At 34.6% G+C, this 18480-nt stretch overlaps 1 protein-coding gene across 5 annotated transcripts in view; it reads right to left on the minus strand.

Annotated features, from left to right (window-relative positions):
- The window catches only part of ZNF654 (zinc finger protein 654), a 91145-nt gene that overhangs the window by 13041 nt on the left and 59624 nt on the right, over window positions 1-18480 (minus strand). For 2 of the 5 annotated variants that reach the window (XM_036850326.1, XM_036850324.1), the window contains exons 4-6: window positions 3890-4025; window positions 977-1179; window positions 242-381 (exon numbers count right to left, since the gene is read on the minus strand). In XM_036850326.1, the coding sequence (XP_036706221.1) occupies window positions 242-381; window positions 977-1179; window positions 3890-4025 (479 nt within the window). Of the gene's footprint in view, window positions 1-241; window positions 382-976; window positions 1180-3889; window positions 4026-14290; window positions 14374-18480 lie in introns of all 5 variants that reach the window. The other 3 variants (XM_036850325.1, XM_036850328.1, XM_036850327.1) reach the window with 3 other exon arrangements.

The raw sequence follows: 18480 nt of genomic DNA on the forward strand, positions 1-18480 counted from the left end.
TATTTTATTGTAACACATTCCTTAAATATCAACGCTATCGATTACTGGTACATGATCATTTTCTTTTTTAATCCTTACAATAGGTCTTACAACCTATCATTTTTTGCACAATAAATGTGGGGGGAAAAGTGGCTTAACATTTTCACGTAACTTAAAAAAAACATAAAGTACAAATTCTGCTAACCAATTCTCCTTCTGTACCCCATCTCACCATTTCAATTTCTATATTAGGAACACTTACCAGATACAGTACATATCCCCATTCTGGAGCTGTGGAATAAGAAAGGATTCACAGAGTTGCAAGGCTAACATAGTCTTGCCTTCTTTTTCAGTGTTACAGATGATATCAATTCCACTCTTACAATCAGTTTTCAGTAAATGCTATAAGACGAAAAGAAAAACCAGTTTGTATCATTAAAAATATCTAGAAAGATAGGTGTAATAAATGTTTAAATTAAGTAGTCAGAAGAAATTAGATTTCTAGTTTTCTTCTACAAAGACAATGATGAATTGTACAGAGATATTTTCATGTTTTCATAGTTTCACTATATAGAACCTATAGTTTACAATGACTACTTTTAATCTCAATGTCCACAGCTTGTAGGTATGTAGGGTCCATATTAGAAAAAGGTTCTTTCATCTTAAAAAAAACCAAAATAACAAACATATGCATTTAATTTCTTAGGAGTTTATTTAAAATGCAAAATCATAATGCTTCTCAGTTTTTATTTAACCTCTGTCACACCAGAAGCTCACTCAACATGAATAATGCCTATCAACAAAAATTTTAATTTCATCATTTGTTAATATCAGACTCTAATTCAATATGAGCTTAAAGAATGGTGCCAAAGGGAACATCTAGATAATGTAATCTTAAAACCTTTGATATTACTGTAAAAGGAATTTAACAAGAATGGGCTACTTTTTTTTTGGTAAGGTTAAAATGGTAATAGGCAAACATAATCTCAAACAATACCTCCCGGAATAGGTGATCTTCTACAGGTGACATAAACAGACATGTGAAGAGTGCTTGATGGAAGTACAAGTCTTTACTGATTTCTGGGTGATTTATACAACATTTAATAAGAGCCATTGCTTCAGGTATGCGTTCACAAGCAATTAGGTATCTGGCACGTAGTTCAAAGAATAGTGGATTTTCAGAACTTAAATATTTGTTCACTATATTAAAAAGAAAACAGACTCTTATTACTCTCATGAAAAGACTGTCTCAAACTTCGTTCTTTGACACCTTAGCGCTAACATGTGGTATATAATTAAATCAACTATTTAATTAAATAGTATTTTTCTTATTAGGAGTTTATTTGTGAAAAGAATGTTCAGTTAAATGATTGGAAAAATGGAAGTAAGAGACACCAAAACTGTGCCCAAGAAATATTTGCTGATTCTTTCTCAGTCTAAAAAGTAAGCAAAATTTAAAAAACAAAAAAAACCATGAAATATTCTTTTTTTGTGTTCACTAACGTTAAAATATGTTTCAAATGACATGGGATCTGGAATTTCTTTCTAGTCTAAGATTACATACTTTATCTTCTTACTGACCAATATTTTCATTCCTATAAGATTAAAAGGCTAAATTGTAATTTGTCATTAAACCATATTAATTCAGATTAATTATAGAGAAATGTAATCTGAATTAATGAAAAAGTTCAATCATAAAAGAAATATATTTTATTACTTTCTAACAAAAAAATTAAGTTACAAGTAGTGCCAAACAGGACTGCTTATTAATGTATGCCCATGTGTCACTAAGGATAATTACTAATTAATACTCGCTTTTACACAATTTTAAAATATATAAAAACCTTTATCTGTATAAGTTCATTTAGACCTAACAACAACCTCATGACAGGTATAATATTAATACTTGTTTTACAGATCACAAAACTGAGTCTCAGAGAGGTCAAATGACTTGCCCAAGGACAAAGTATTAATTAAATAAGTGGCAGAGCAGGAACTGGAACCCATATTTCATGATTTCAAATCCAAAAATCCTTTAATTAGTTACATATGTTTAATCAGTAGCTTCTGAAATGCCTATGAATAATGTTTTATTTGGGCTTCAACATTTGCCTTGCAATTCTGTTTATACTATAAGATAAGCAGACACTGATTTTGTATAGTTGATGCAAAGATAAACTTCAGACTGATCTTTACCCTGATATGCTGGTACCCTGTACCAACTAGAGTACAGTCATCTACATTAATGAGGTTCTAGACAGCTTTTCCCTAAGTGAGGTATGCTAGTGTAAGTATGAAAGGACTATATACATATTATAAACTGTATATATTGAGGCCATCAGCCCTCACACCAACAAGCAACAGGTTTGTTCTAGCTCCTACTGAAAGGAGCCGAAAAGCTACCCTAAAACCCCAAACTCTGCTCCCCTGTTCTCATTCCCTATGATTCTGTCTTTGCCTAGCTCCTGTCCCCTCTGGCCACATTCTCCAGTTTCCTCAGAGATTCCTTCAAGGCTGTCACCCTTGCCTTCCCTATATTTGATGGTTCATACTTTTCCTCAATGAGCTGACTCTTCCTCCTCTGATCTAACTACTGCCTCCCTCTTCAGTTTTTTCTTTTGTTTTTATTCCTTTCCAAGACCCTCACATCAAGTGCTAGTCTCCTTTGTATCCTTTATATTTATACCACACCACTGTCACATATACCTTAGCTCTTTCCTTCTAGTCTTGTCCTACCTCCCATCTCATTCCACCACTGCTTCTCCTGGTCTTATCTCTTTTTTCATCTTCTCTAACATCTCTTCTAGTCCTCTACACTTGTATCTGGGGTCAGCTTGCTCTTAAGCCCTAGAATCATAGCCCGTTCTCCATTCAGTTCTACTCACAACCCACCCCACTCCTTTACCTGGGACAAATGGAAAGATCCTAACCTGCTCAGGCAATTGGTGGTGTGAAATGTCTTCTCACCAGACCAATATCTGAATGGTTCCAGCTGGCAGGTCTTGTCTTTCCCTTTGGCCATGTTATAATTGCACTCCATAGGCTCTCTCCATGCTCTCAACTGTGTCCACACTTTTGTGCTTATTCACTACTGCTGAGCTTACATTCTGGGTTTTGGTGACCCAAATGTTCTGGGGCTCAGGAATAATATGGCAAATGTTTTTTTAAAAAAGAATTAACTAGAAATAGTTGACAGAGCTTCCTGCCTTCAAAAGCAGATTTTGGCTCACAGGAACCACTGTGTATATAGGTTGGAGAGGAAGTGATGTCCAAAAGGTATGCAGGTGGTAAGGGGATGAGACAAAACTTAACTTCTATTAATGAATGAAGTTTGGGAAATACTGCTCTAGAGTATCTGGAATCGAAATTTACTTACTCATTTAATTAGTCATTCATTCACTTATGCATTCATCATGTGGTCATTCATTCAGTAAACAAATATTTATATTGAGCACTGGCTAGGTGTAGGATATATGGTAGTGTATATCAAAACAAAAGCTGAAGGAGTTCCATCCTTCACAGAGTTTCCTGTATAAGGGAGATTCCATGTGCTTAAGCAGGGTGTTTTTTTTTTGTTTTTGTTTTAAAGGGTGTTCCTACTTAAATAGATTTTAAAAAACATAACTGAAGTGAAAACAAACTCTGTAAAAAGCATGGGGATACTAAATATGTTAATACTCTTAATTCCCATTTTAATAGGAAATTACTAGAAATAATTGTACCTAATCTTATGTCAAATCACTCTTGGGCTGGGTTAATATAACAAATTAAACACACTTCATGTGAAAATACATTACTCTTATTCAGTATTATAAAATAAAGAAAAATCACTATTACTGCTCTAGTTAGAAAATGAAATTGTATTTGCTTCTCACAAATGTTGGTTTAGAGTTTGAGTCTCCTGAAGTACCTATCTCCTGAGATGCTGGCTGGGCTTTTAGAACAGCTTGCAACACTGGATCTTCCCATGGGCCACCATCTCTAATGATTCGAGTCACCAGTTCCAGATTCACATTTCCATATCTGCGGAGGTGATTCTGGCATTCCTAGGAGAGAAAAATCATTTTGGCTTTGTGAATTTAAAGGGGTTAAAAACTAAACTTGATCATCATTGTCAATAAAATGACTGATGGTCAGTGAGGCAGCTGTTAAACTACAGAAGAGAAAGGGTTGCTTTAGTAACCTAATTAGGGTGTCAAAACCCCATTAGTACACAAATAGGCTTTAATGCCAAAGGTTACACAGTTTGTACATAATTGGACTTAGAAAATCCCATTATAACAGGGATGAAGTGTAACCTAAGGGAAAAACATATGGGATGCATCATTTCTAGGAAAAGAACCAGGCTGCAAAAACCTAATGGAAAAACTTACAGGATGCATCATTCCTAGGAAAAGAACCAGGTTGCAAAAATGTAAAATGTGTACGTTCATTTATGTAAGGGTTCATAAAGTTTCTGTTAACAATGGCAGGCCTAACAATAAGAAGGTAATAGAGAGGTCCCTGTCCAATGCAGATTCTGGTTGGCAGGTAGGTACAGGTCTCTGTCCCTGATCCCAAATGTAGAATCTTAGGTGTAGCAGAAGGCTGGAAGATGGAAATTCTATTCCACTTTGTTGTGTAAGTAGATTTATAGTCTTGGGATGAGAAATGACAGGCTGAAGGAATGAATCCAGGCTATAATATGAAGACTTTGCATTAGGTTTAAGATAAAGATACTATTGATAAGTTGGGCATTAACTGATAATTTGTCTATGCATTTTGGGGGATTTTTTAAAAAAGATATTTGAAATGTTTTTAGAGAATCTGTTATCTTAGACTTGTGATTAAAATATGAAATATGTAACAAGTTTGTAAACAATGTTTAATATTTAGGAGAACTTGGTTTACTGAATTTATAAATTTATTAGACTTAGATTTACAAGATTTAATCATTTGATTATGATGCTTTGATTCATTATATACTTTGTTAGGTGTTTTTTAAAATGTTTCATGGAATTTAATTTGATAATTTAAAAAGATTAACTGAAGGCCTAGTGAAGGTATGGATAGATTTATTTTTTTAATGCATAAATTGAGCTTAAGGCCTTAAGAAAAAACTAGATATTGAAATTGGCAATGCTAAAAACTGGAATAAACTGCACATCAATTAAAATACAAGCGACTGTCAGAATTTCTTTCTGTGCTAAAAAATCCCTCAGACATAAAAAACTTAGTAACAGTTATAAAGCGAAGCTTCAGGATAAAACCATATATATTTACAAATTTTATTTATCAGATGAATCATTAGGCTACATATTCAAAGTGGCAGTGAACACTTTGCTTTTATTAAATTGTCATGCTCTTTCATCGTTTCAACGTTCCAAAGTGATATCTATATGCCACTTTTCATTCATTGTTAAAATACATGAAAGAGATTTTGTTTTATAAGAGAACAAGGCAGTAGAAGAAATCAAGTTTCAAGATGAAGAATCATTCAAAGAAGCCAAAGGATCATTAAGTCAAAACATGAAAGTAAGTATCTTCTAAAAGTTACTTAGGGAATTCCCAAATTAAAATGAGCAAGCAAGCAAACAAAAACCCTATAACCAAATGGGCAAGTTACTTAACCTCTCTGCTCCTTCAGTTAACTCCTCTACAAAACGGATACTAAAAACACCTATTTCATAGGATTGTTGTAAGGATTAAATAATACACAGTATTGAAAAGTGCTTAGGACAATGAATAAGTACTTAATAAATGTTAGCTATTTTTTTTCTATTTTTTAAGATTCTGAATAAATATTTTATTTTAGGACACCCAACTGCCTTATCATAAAATTAATTTCTACATTTCCATGTGTCAGCATATTACAGCACTCATAAAAATATGGTATAAAGTTATTGATCAGCCATGATTTTTTAACACATGGAATATAGTAATGATCTGTGGCAATGACTTCATGGTTAAAAACAATCATCGATTTCAAACCTCAAGGTAAACAAACTCCTAAATTACTCTAGACATACATATTGCTGCCCATACAAATTAAACTACTGTAAGCTGGCTTTTGGTCCAGTCAAAGCACAAGAAATAAGGTGAGCTGGATGCCAGCCCATGAATCACTGATTAGGCTTTAGCTCTGCTGCTGAGCTCTTGGACAATCTTTCTTTCTAGCTGTGTTAGGATAGGTGAGGCACCCATCATACAGCCATTAGTGCTGTGGGACCTAGAACTGGACTTGGGCCTAAAGTCAAGATATGGTGAAATAGGTCTATTGCTAATTTCTTAAACTTGGCTGAAAATAAGAAACACTTGGAGGTCTTGTTAAAAAATGATTCCCAGACCTCGATTCAAACCTACTGAATCAAGGTTTCTAGGAGAAAACCCTGATAATCTGTATATTTAACAATCCCTACCCCACAGTCAACTCTGGCATACTTTTTGATTGTATTGGGTTGGCCAAAAAGTTCCTTCGGTTTTAAAGTAAAAATAAGACAAATTTTTCATTTTCACTAAGAACTTTATTTACCATTTTGTTCCACTACCTTCTGCCATTTTCCAGACAACTTCATAATTCCATCTTGCCAAAACTTTTTATCTTTTTGAGCAAAGAACTGTTCCAGGTGCCTTTTATAGTCTTCCAGGGAATTGAAATTTCTTCCATTAAGAGAATTTTGTAAACACTGAAATAAATGGAAATCCGAAGGTGCAATGCCTGGTGAATATGGCGGATGAATCAGAACTTCCCAGCCACTGTAACAGTTTTTGCCTGGTCATCAAAGAAACATGCAGTCTTGCATTAACCTGATGGAAGATTATGTGTTTCTGTTGACTTTCTGGATGCTTTTGGTCGAGTGCTGCTTTCAGTTGGTCTAACTGGTAGCAGTACTTGTTGGAATTAATCGTTTGGTTTTCCAGAAGGAGCTCATAATAGAGGACTCCCTTCCAATCCCACCATATACACAACGTCACCTTCTTTGGATGAAGACCGGCCTTTGGTTTGGTTGGTGCTGGTTCATTTCACTTGCCCCACAATCGCTTCCATTCCACATTATTGTATAGTATCCACTTTTCATCACCCGTCACAATTTGTTTTAAAAACAGAACGTTTTCATTACGTTTAAGTAGAGAATCGCATGTTGAAATAGTCAAGAAGGTTTTTTTGCTTAACTTATGTGGAACCCAAACATCAAAGCAATGAACATAACCAAGCTGGTGCAAATGATCTTCAACACTTGATTTGGATATCTTGAATATGTCGGCTATCTCCTGCGTGGTATAACGTTGATTGTTCTCAATTAATGTCTCGATTTGATCGCTATCAACTTCAACTGGCCTACCCGACCGTGGAGCATCATCCAGTGAGAAATTGCCAGCACAAAACTTCACAAACCACTTTTGACACATTTGATCAGTCACAGCACCTTCTCCATATACTGCACAAAATTTTTTTCGCGTTTCAGTTGCATTTTTACCTTTCTTGAAATAATAAAGCATAATATGCCAAAAATGTTGCTTTTTTCTTCCATCTTCAATATTAAAATGGCTATACAGAAATTCACCAATTTTAATGTTTTTTTTTTTTTTAACACACGATGATATGACAACTGTCACAATAAAATCTAACAAAATTGTTTCAAATGAAGTTAAAGACAACTAAGCACTACTAGTTACTAGAGCCATCTTACAGAAAAAACTGAATGAACTTTTTGGCAAACCCAATCCCTCCTACATTTGGAGTGCACTTTCATAAATGTTTACACTGTAAATTATATATCTGTACTCCTACCAATCCTTCTATTAAAGAGTAGTAAATTAGCTTAAATTCATTTTTCTAATATAAAAATTATAAATGAAAGTTTTGGTTTTTGTGTGCATGCACTCCTTGAGTCAAGTACACCATATTTTGGAGACCATTTCTATGGGGAAATAACTCTGGATAGGAAATAGAGATGAAAGAAAGATTTCACTTTGGTCTATTTAAAAAGACACAGGATGAAAGAAAAGTTTCTAAGTATCTTCTGGCTTATTTTTCCTTAAATAGTATGGTGGCTTTTTTGGATGATATTCAATTTAAAAGCCTCCCAAGTGAAAAAGGAAACACTTAAATCACTATAGAATTAACAACTTATCTTTTCTAGAGTATATTCATATTGTGTTGTTTTAGAATGTTTACTTAATTAAATTTGGACCTGTATATTAACCTCATCCTTTATTTACCCACTGCACTGTGCTAAATATAATTTCCTCAGAAACTTACATTCAATCCTGTGTCTTTGCCAAAGGCAGAGAGAAAACGTAACTCCCTCACTCTTCTTTCAGAATCCGTTTAGTTCCAGAAGATGTTTCTTCCCCGCACCTGCTGCCACTTTAGAGTTAGCCACCACAACATGTCTGTGAAGCTGCAGGTCAGTGTTCTGGCCATTACACAAACTTGAGCTGAACCCTTTCGCTTATCATAGGATAAAAGTTCTTAATGCCCCGACTTCATATTTAAGGACCTCTGGATTTACCTACCTACTCACTCACCTATTATTGCACATCATGACTCCTTTTCTCCAGCCTGGTCTCTTCCATGTCTCCCAAACTTATCTTGTCCTTTCTTGCCTATGCCTTTTCTCGTATCATTCTCTTTCTCCTACAACTTTTGGTAAACCTATCTAAATCCTTTTTTAACTATTTTTCCACAGAGAAGCCTTCACTAGCCACCTCAATCCATAATACTTTCTCCTGCAGTACTGAAAATCTGTACCACTCCACTCTTCTGGTACTCATAATATAGGAGGAAGGCCTTGCATTACTAATTAAGTGTTGCCATCTTACTTCCCACGTAGTTAAAAGCTTCTTCAAACAGTCAGAAAAGGAAAGGTATATCAGAGAAGACGTATTCGCAATAAATAACTTTTTAAATCAGAATAGGAATTTACAGAAATCTGTGTAAGTAGAAGCACTATGAAATATCTGTCTTATTTTGAATGAAATGCAGATTCCAGAAGAAAAGTATAAAATACCACATGTCAAATTCATTCATAAGCAAGCTACTGCAGCAAATCAAAGCAAAAATACAAAAGGTATTCAATGTGGTTAATTTATAAAAACAAAGCCTTAAAATACAGTAAAATCTTTACAGTACTTTGAAATGAGAATGATCATATCTTTTATTATTATATTTTCATCGGTTATCTTATGGCAAAGCACTTTAAAAGTGATAAAATTCAAAGATGTTATGCAGTTTTCTTTTACAAAAAGACAATTCTCACAAATCTGCTGTTCATTTCTGTGATAAGTTCCTAAGAAGTATTTACCTGATGTTTTTGAAAACATAAACATTCTGAGTTTGCTCATATAAAGGGAATAGTATACAGTGAAAAAGTTACTGCTTTGTAAAAGAAAGTTCTTAAGGAGAAAATCATTTAAAATGGATGCTTGGACGTATTTACATCATGACATGATTGTTATTGCCCAAAATCGATATCACCTATAATGCTTGTATCTATGCCATTAAAAAACTTAAACTAGAATTTTCTGTTTAAGACAATCCTTCAATAAGAACCTGCTGTATAAAAAAATAAATAAAATTCTAAAAAAAAAATCCTTCATTTGGAGCATTTTAATGAGTTATTTTGTTTAAAAAATGGCTGCTATTCAAGAAAATGATTGATTTCAGAAACAATAGAAATTTAGTAGTCAAATTGCAACAAAAAATTGCAAATTTGCAAAAAGTTGCAAAATTGCAAATGTTTTATTAAAAAAATTATAAATTTGGTGGAAGGCATTTAAAACTGAGTATCAACATTTAGAAAAAAAATTTTTCCATTTGGATCTACCAAAGGTATCTTTTTCACCTATGACAACTATTAAAACCAAGTATCAAATCAAACTGAACTTAAAAAATCAGACTTTGAAGTACTATATGAACTGTTAAAAATTTTTCAAAAATAAAGCACATTCAGTCATACTGATGTCATTAAAGTCTTATACTGTTAAAATATTTTACTATAGATTTTTATGTTTTATAATGTATTATAGTATTAGTGCATGTACATAAATAACAAATATACATATATTGGGGATATGTGCTCAGACTTAAAAAAAATCTGGATGGGTATTATATCAGAAGTCTGGGGATTCCTGGTTTTTGGTATTATTTGTTTTTATGTTTGTGTTTGGAATCAAACATAAAACTCATCTGCTTCTATTGATCCTAATGTCATGGCAGTTTTCTTCAACATCTCCTGATCTGCTTCTTCCTTGCCATTTCTATAATTTGCACTCTAGTTGATGCCTTCATCTGCTATCACTCAGGTAACCAAACTAAAGTTTCTTCTTCCTCCCTCTCCCGGATAAGGTGGTCTTGAAAAGGCTTTAAAATGTTAAGACCATGAAGCATTTAAGATGGTAGTATAAATAAAAACGTTTCTTTAAACCTATTCTTTTGACATATACATTATTGCAAACACATGGTTACATCATTTCATATAATAGATTAGGGAATACTGGAAAGAATGCTGGGTTGAGAACAGAATTTAGGCCCTTTTTCTGCTCCTATAAACCTCAGCTCCACTGGAGCTTAATTTTCTGATCTATAAAATAAGGGATTATTGGATTAAATAATTTCTAAAGTGACTCTCAGTCTTAAAATTATAAAAATTCATTAATGCATATAAATTACACATACTTGATTTTTTAAAATAACTAGAATCACGTACTTAGTGAACTATTTAAGATACCTCTTTTGGGGCTTTTGAAAAAAACAAATATTTAAATATGAGTAATTGTCTCCTGTTTAATAAACCTGATTGCATTTTTATACATTTAAAAAATTTTAGGTAACAATGTAAATGTTACTTAAATTAGCAATCAGTTTTTTTCTGAAGCGGAAGCCAATCATAAATAGTAAAACTATCAACTGAGAGTATAATCAGATTTCAAAATTAACTGGTGGTTGCCATGCTAATGAAAGCACAACCCTGCCCTACTATCAATATTTTTAAATAAGTAATGAAATATTATGGCCAACAGAGAAGTGCTATTGTTACAGTTCTAGCCTCTAAGATAGACCCTGAAGCAGAATTAAAGTATATGCAAGATTTATTTCAGCATAGATTCCTACACAGAGAGCTGAATGTAAAATACAACTCAGCAGAAATAGTACTGGAGTCAGTCAAGAGAACAGGTCACAATACGGGCTATGCTACAAATTGAGCAAGTTACTTAAGCGTCAGTAAACATTGTTGAATGAATGAATTAATGAATCTCTCTGGTCTTTGGTTTCATCATTTATTAAAAAATTAGATTGGACTTAATATCCTCTACAGTTCTTTACAGCTAAATTTTCTATGAGCTAATATTTTATCTGGGAAAATATAAACTACTTCGAGCACTAATATGTTGATAATTCTAATTATTATGTATTAAAGACACTCTACAGAATCAGCTTTCAGTGAATAATGAGTGCCTCAATGATCCTGATATGCTTTTAGAACTAATTTCAAAGTTAAGTCCTATCACTGACTTTAAAGGCACTTATATGTCTGCTCCTGACAACACACAGATTGCAAGATACTCAGGATATTAAGATCTTCATTTATGTTGGATACTATGGTGTGAATAACTATCAATGTTCATCTCTTTTGAGATGACTGCTCTTCCATATGCCCAGGTATACCGGCCTTTTCTGAGATATGCAACTTACTGATGTTGACAGCCCCATCTTTTGGAGGCTTGCTCTTGGTCCCTTGAGCTTAACGATCTCAAGTTTATTTATTATATATTTTATGCTTGAAATAATTCTGGGTCTTTTATCTCTTCAAAGTGACTGTAGAACTTCAACAGTTGAACCAAAGTAAAGTGTTTCCTACTCAAACAAATTATTTAAAAAAACACAGAGAAAGTGAAAAGATTTCTGAGGTGGTGATATATAAGAATTATTAACCATGAGTAATAATTTCAAGATAAATGCCAGAGGAAAAATATCAAAGCTTTACCCATTTCAACACAAGATTTATCTAAGGAATACAATCTTTACAAAATGATTTCAGAATCTGAAACTTTAATTTTAACATCAATCACTCTTACTCCCAGTGCTAAATATGTGGCACACTTGTCAAACATGTTTCTCACAGATAGTGAAATCTTTTCCCTTATACTTTTCTCACAATTAAACATACTTCAGTTTCTCTTTTTTCCTACACATTGTCAAAGTATAATCTACAAGTAAACATTTGATGGTTTCATCCCATGAATACATTTATTGATGTCTTCCCCATCTTACTGTACACAGTGGTAACCAATGGACCATGAAGTAAACAGCTTCAGACAATACACCTCATTGTTTCTTATTTTTTAAGAGTTCAGCAAGGATAATACATCTCTAAATAGAATTTTTTTAAAAGAAAGAAATGGCTGGACATCAGATAGAAATGTCTATGGACTTATTTATCCTTCCTTTGTACTGGCAGACATACCAGTCCCCCTTAGGGGACTTAGACTACTAAATGTTGGAAACAAAGGGATGAAAGTTAGTCTTTGCCCACCAAATCTAATTACGTAGTTGGAGAGACTATCAAACCACAGACAGAATATAGATTAGTGCTTTGTAACAGTGGAAAAACTTAGGTGGGGCAAGTCATATGCAATCAAGATGGAGTTGTGCAGAGACAGGAGAGCTTCTATTCAAGCAGAAAATATGGGAACACAATTTTGAAACTGCTTCTCACTTATGTCTTGTTCTTAAGCTGATATGGTTATATTTAAAAACCTTTTAACCAGCAATACAAAGGTGGTTTTGAATACCAAGATGAGGAATTTGCCAAATTAAGTATTTGGGGAATTTCTTCCAAGTAGCCTAGGGAGGAGGGGACATGATCCCAGTTTTTAGAAGGTTTTAGTGGAATGTTAATAGTTCTAAACTTATTCCTATTAGCTAAAAATAATAAAATCTGGGAGATGTGCTGGTCTTATGACCACGATGAATATATACTCTAACTTCTCAGGGGAGATCAACACTTGCCCCAGTGAAACAGGGTGGGCATAACGATCTGTTGTGGCTGGTTCTTTTACTGCTGATTATTTTTTGCTCCTTTTAAGATGCTATTGCAGTAAGATAGCCTTGGGCCTACTCCTGTTTGGAAGTTTATGTCCCCTACCTCCTCCCACCTCCTTCCTCTACTCCCCCAAGGAAGGTCAAGCAGATTTAAAAATAGGGTGAAGTCCCAGGAAAAAAAGTTTAAGGAAGGCCAACTTCTAGTCTGAACAAAAAAGATATTTGTGATTTATACACTGACCCCAAAGGATGGGGATAGAGTTTTCTCTGAGAACCAGGTAGGCTCATTAAAACATTTGTAGAGCTCTAGCAGTAACGCTTTTTTTTAAACATCTTTATTGGAGTATAATTGCTTTACAATGGTGTGTTAGTTTCTGCTCTATAACAAAGTGAATCAGTCATACATATACATATGTTCCCACATCTCCTCCCTCCTGCATCTCCCTCCCTCCCACCCTCCCCATCCCACCCCCCTTGGTTGGCATTTTGTTGACTACTCCAGGGTCTCTCTGGTTTTTTTTCCCCTAAATTAAACAAGTGAACAAAAATCTTTATAACATCTATTTTTCTCTTCATTAATAAAAATTATATATGTTCTTGGATTAAAAAGAAACAAATTAGGAAGATACATATATAGACCCATGAAACTAAACATTATTGCGCATCATCAGTACTTGGATATTCCAAAGATATTTAAAACTCTTGTGTCTAGAATGGAACTTATCTTCTTTCTGTATCCTCCTCTTCCCCCTATGATCATTGCTCACTTAGTGAATAGCACTACTCTACGTGGTTACTTCAGCTTAGATGCCCAAGAATATACTTGACTCCTCCCTATCTTCCTTACCTCCATCCAATCAATAACATAATCTGAGATTTTAGTTCCTGATTATTGTGTGTGTGCTTTTATTTAAAACTTGTATTTTCTTTTTTCAGAATCATTTCTGATATTAATAGGATTTTCATAATAACGGTATTAACAATAGTGTGCTAATTTTTACTTGTTTCTTCAGGTCAGTCCTATTTTTTTTCTGTAACAACTCTGTGTAAATTCTTTGTTTTGATCACTTCTAAATCAGCTGGCATACTTCTTTTATTTGTTTTCCTGATAAAAGATGTAGCTGGTTTGTTTTCCAAGTATTTGGACTATTTATTTCTGTTGCCCTCTCTCATAGACTATAGGGCCTGGCAGCTGTATTATTAAATAATATTTTTCCCTTTAAAAACTCCAGACATTATTTATTTATTCTGGCATTTGTTACAATGAAGAAGTTCACTGCAGACCTGATTTTATTCTTTCCTTTGTGAGAATCCTGTTCGTTCTACAGGAGTCCTGCATCTGTAGGAATTTTTCTTTATCCTGAAAACTGAAATAAGATATAGCTGTATGTAATTATGAATTGAAAATTAATTTTTAAAAATTATTTCCTTCACTGATTTGGATTTTCTTGGAGCTAATCTGCTGTTGATCGCCCTTCACTACACTTTTAGTTTAGTAGTTTCATCTCCATACAGTATTTTACTTCCATACATTCCTGAGGTTGTCCCTTCTTTACAATTTCACTTCCAGTTTCATGGAAGATACCACAGACTCAACCACAGCAAGAACATAACTGATCCTTTTTTTAAAAACTGTAACTGATGGTAATTGGTGTTAGTCTCTTTATTCATCTTTACCTAGAGTATTTAGAACAGAGAGCTCTTTTACTAATGGGTAAACAGGTCTCTGTCAAATCCTTCAAGCCCAAACAGAGAAGGTAAAAGTTTATAAGTTTGATTTGTTAGACGAATGGCCCATGAGGCAGTAAATTATGAGGAAGCTACAGTGGGAGACAAAACTTTACAAAACTTTCTGACCTCTGGGTATTGGGGCAGGCTGCATTTAGTTTGGGTCATACAGTCATTCTCTCAGTGGAAGGAATGCTCTCATGCAGAGCCATACATCCCATTTTTAATGTAGGTATAACATGATTCCTGTTCTGTTGGTTCTGCTGCACACCTAGTGCATTTTCAAGAAGCACCAACAAGAATGAGATTGGTCACATACCAAATGCCCCACCACCTGCTATTTCCTCCAGCCCCTATTGTTACAAGCTGGTAGGGGGAGTGGCGTATTACTGGATAGCACTGGAAGGTCTCTCTTTTATCTCTCTCTCTCATTTCCCTATTTAATCACATTCAGTTAATCAACTGTTAATAAGTCCTCATCCTAGTTAACAGCATTTACAAGGAATTTTTTCCAAATTTTATATTATTTTTGTCATTTCATTAGGAATCTAAAATATTTAATTAAATTAATGGATTTTGGAGTGTATGAATTCAATCACGAGCCTATGGAAAGCTCACCAATGAACAGATTAAAAATAATAATGAGGTAGGGGCATCATATAAGAAATGTGTCATCTTCTTGTGTTGAGGTAAAGAAAAATTACTGGAAGCCAAGTGCCAAGTAAGCAAGGTCTTAGAAGCCAGCATAGATCTTGCTCAACTTACACTGGGGTTAAGTCCCAATAAACCACCGTAAGTTGAAAATATAAGTCGAAAATGCATTTAATACACCTAACCTCCCAAACATCATAGCTTAGCCATGCCTACCTTAAAAATGCTCAGAACACTTACATTACAGTTGGGCAACGTCATCTACCACAAAGCCTATTTTATAATAAAATGTTGAACATCTCATGTAATTTATTGATTATACTGAAAATGAAACAGAATGCTTGTCTGGGTACAGAATGGTTGTAAGTGTATTGGTTGTTTACTCTTATGATGGCATGGCTAACTGGGAGCTACGGGGAGCTACTGCTTGCTGCAGCTGCCCAGCATATGAGACAGTATCATATGGTGTACCACTAGCCTGGGAAAAGATCAAAATTTGAAGTACAGTTTCTACTGAATGGTATGCCTTCACACCATTGTAGATTTGAAAAATCTTAAATTGAACCATCGTTAAGTTGGAGACCATACCATCTGTATATGGAACATCTGGCTCTAAGAATGAAGTTTCCTCTTGGAATAAAGCAGAGGAAAAAATATAGTCAGTGGATAAGAAAAATTAATAATTTCTACTTGAACAACTCAAGGTTTAGGAATTCTGAAATTCATGGAAGAACAGAATAAGCTTAAGAGGTAGGTTTTGATCTCACTGTGAAAAACAGAAATCCGAATAGTATGACTTCAGAGTCCACACATTTCACCAGACAGGTTACAGGCCTGCCTTAGGCCTTAAGCCTGATCATTTTTCTAAGAACCATGCCAAACCGATGACCCTATATACAGCAAGTACGATCATTATCCCCATTTTACAAATGATAAAACTGACACAGAAATTACGTAACTTGCCCAAGATGACAGAGTGGCAAGCTGGGATACTCACAGTTGGAAAATGGGAGGGGAGTAGATGGGGGAACAGATGAGCGATTAACTCAAACCCAGCAAAGAATGTTAGTCCCTTGCTAACCCGAAGCGTGATCAGGGACCGGCACCATCAGCGTCACCTCAGGGCAGGTTAGAGACACAGACTCTCAGGCCTCACCCCAGAACTACTGAGTCGTAACTTGGATTTTAACAAGATCCCCAGGTGATCTTTATGTACATTAAAGTATGAGCAGCGCTGTGTTTGTCCTACTTCTTGTAGAGGAGAAAGAGCATGATCTTAAGCTGTATGAAAGATGGATAGAAATGAACCACCTGGGAACTAGGGCTTGCACTAGTAGAAAGTATTAAAAAATTCAAAAGGTGACATTGGGATTGTCACTGGGTTATCAAAGGTCAGTCAAAAGCCTGGAGAATTCACAAAACTTAGCAAATGTGAGGTTTTAGAAGAGTATACATGATGGACTACGTGTTGGCCTTTCCTGGGTCCCTTAGGGCACATGTCTGGGAAGCACCAGCAGCAAAGCACCAGCAGCAGCAGTTCAGTTAGAAAATGGAAGACTGTTCTCCAGATAAAGCTAAGATGGGAACAGAAGGTGAAATCTCTCCAAGGAGGCAGGAGTTAGAGGCCCAAGAAAATTCAGAGTAGGAAGAAGCAACAGCAACAAAAGTAGTGGAAATGCAGAGATTAAAAACAAACAAACAGGAGAAGGGGTGGGCCTTAGAATTTGAGTAGGAGACAGAAAACAATACAAAACCATTAACTCTCCCTTGAGGGATTAATTATTTTGATAACTGAATGGAAACCCTGTTCACAAGAAAAAAAGAAAAAGGATATATCCCTTCACAAACGTTATGATTTCACACATTTAAAACAGAAGTATTGTCTCTTATCTACTCTAAAAACGCTTCAGTAGTTCCCACTGAAGTCATTTGTCACTTTCTAAAATACTCTTAACTTTACAAAGGTTTGACTTCTTGTCTTTCTGTCTCTACACTAGAATTAAACTGCACAATAGCAGGGGCTTTTTTGTTTTTGCTTATTATGTTTTTTTCCAGAGCTTAGTGCCTAGCACACAATGGGGACTAAATAAATATTTGCTGAAGTAAAAGTTCAAGAATAGATTGCCAAGAGCACAAGTGTCAAAGGAAAAATGGAATGGAAAATTAAGAAGTTTTAAATACTTGAATATAGACTCTAATTAGAATGCAAGCTCCATAAGAACAGGTATTTTTACCACTTGCTGAATGTAAGGATGGATAAAGTAGAAAGTTCAATATAATGTACCTAATTTCACTGATTCTAAGATACATTTTTTCATATTTTTATAACTCTGAAATCAGATTATATTTTACATTCAATGCTATCTTTGAATCCATGTCAGCCTGGTAATGGTCATGATGTAGTTGTCATTCTGCATGCACGGACATTCGGAGACAACATGAAAACTTGCAAAAGGGTATACTGGTGACACAGAATAAAATCCAGGAGACTAGCAGAGCACTCTCTTAACTCTTGGATATCAGATGGTATAGGAAGGGTATAGGGTAATTAATCTAATTTAACAATACCCCTGAAGCAGGAGCCAAAAGTTGATTAAACAGAACTTATTATAAAGCCAGCTTAAGCTTTTAAAAGCCCAGTACCAGTGACTTTTAGTTCTTTTATTAATTATTTTAGGAAATGCTGCATCACCAACACTTTTGATGCCACTGAAGACAAAATGGTGTAGAAAAATAGACACTGATGACTGGAAAGGAAAAGCAATTCTAGAGTAAGCTTCTGAATGTGAAGAAGTTTTAGATATACCTTAGCCAATTAAGTTTGTTTATAGTTTTCCTATTTTATGTATGTACCAGAGTGATCACTCATAAAAATCTGTTTTAATTCAGTCTAAAAGTTCTTTAAATAAACATGAAATAAAAATTCTAGGTGAGAGAAAGCACTGCATGACTTTTCTGTTACTCTGATGACTTCCTTCCTCAAGGTAGACTGCAATACGTTGTCTGAACAACTGTACCCCTAGGGGGAGCTCAAAGTACATCTTTATTCCACCCCAAAAAAGGGCAATGAGAGACTGCCAAGGACTCATTAGTGA

The sequence above is a fragment of the Balaenoptera musculus genome, chromosome 4, assembly GCF_009873245.2.
Source record: "Balaenoptera musculus isolate JJ_BM4_2016_0621 chromosome 4, mBalMus1.pri.v3, whole genome shotgun sequence".
NCBI lineage: Eukaryota > Metazoa > Chordata > Mammalia > Artiodactyla > Balaenopteridae > Balaenoptera > Balaenoptera musculus.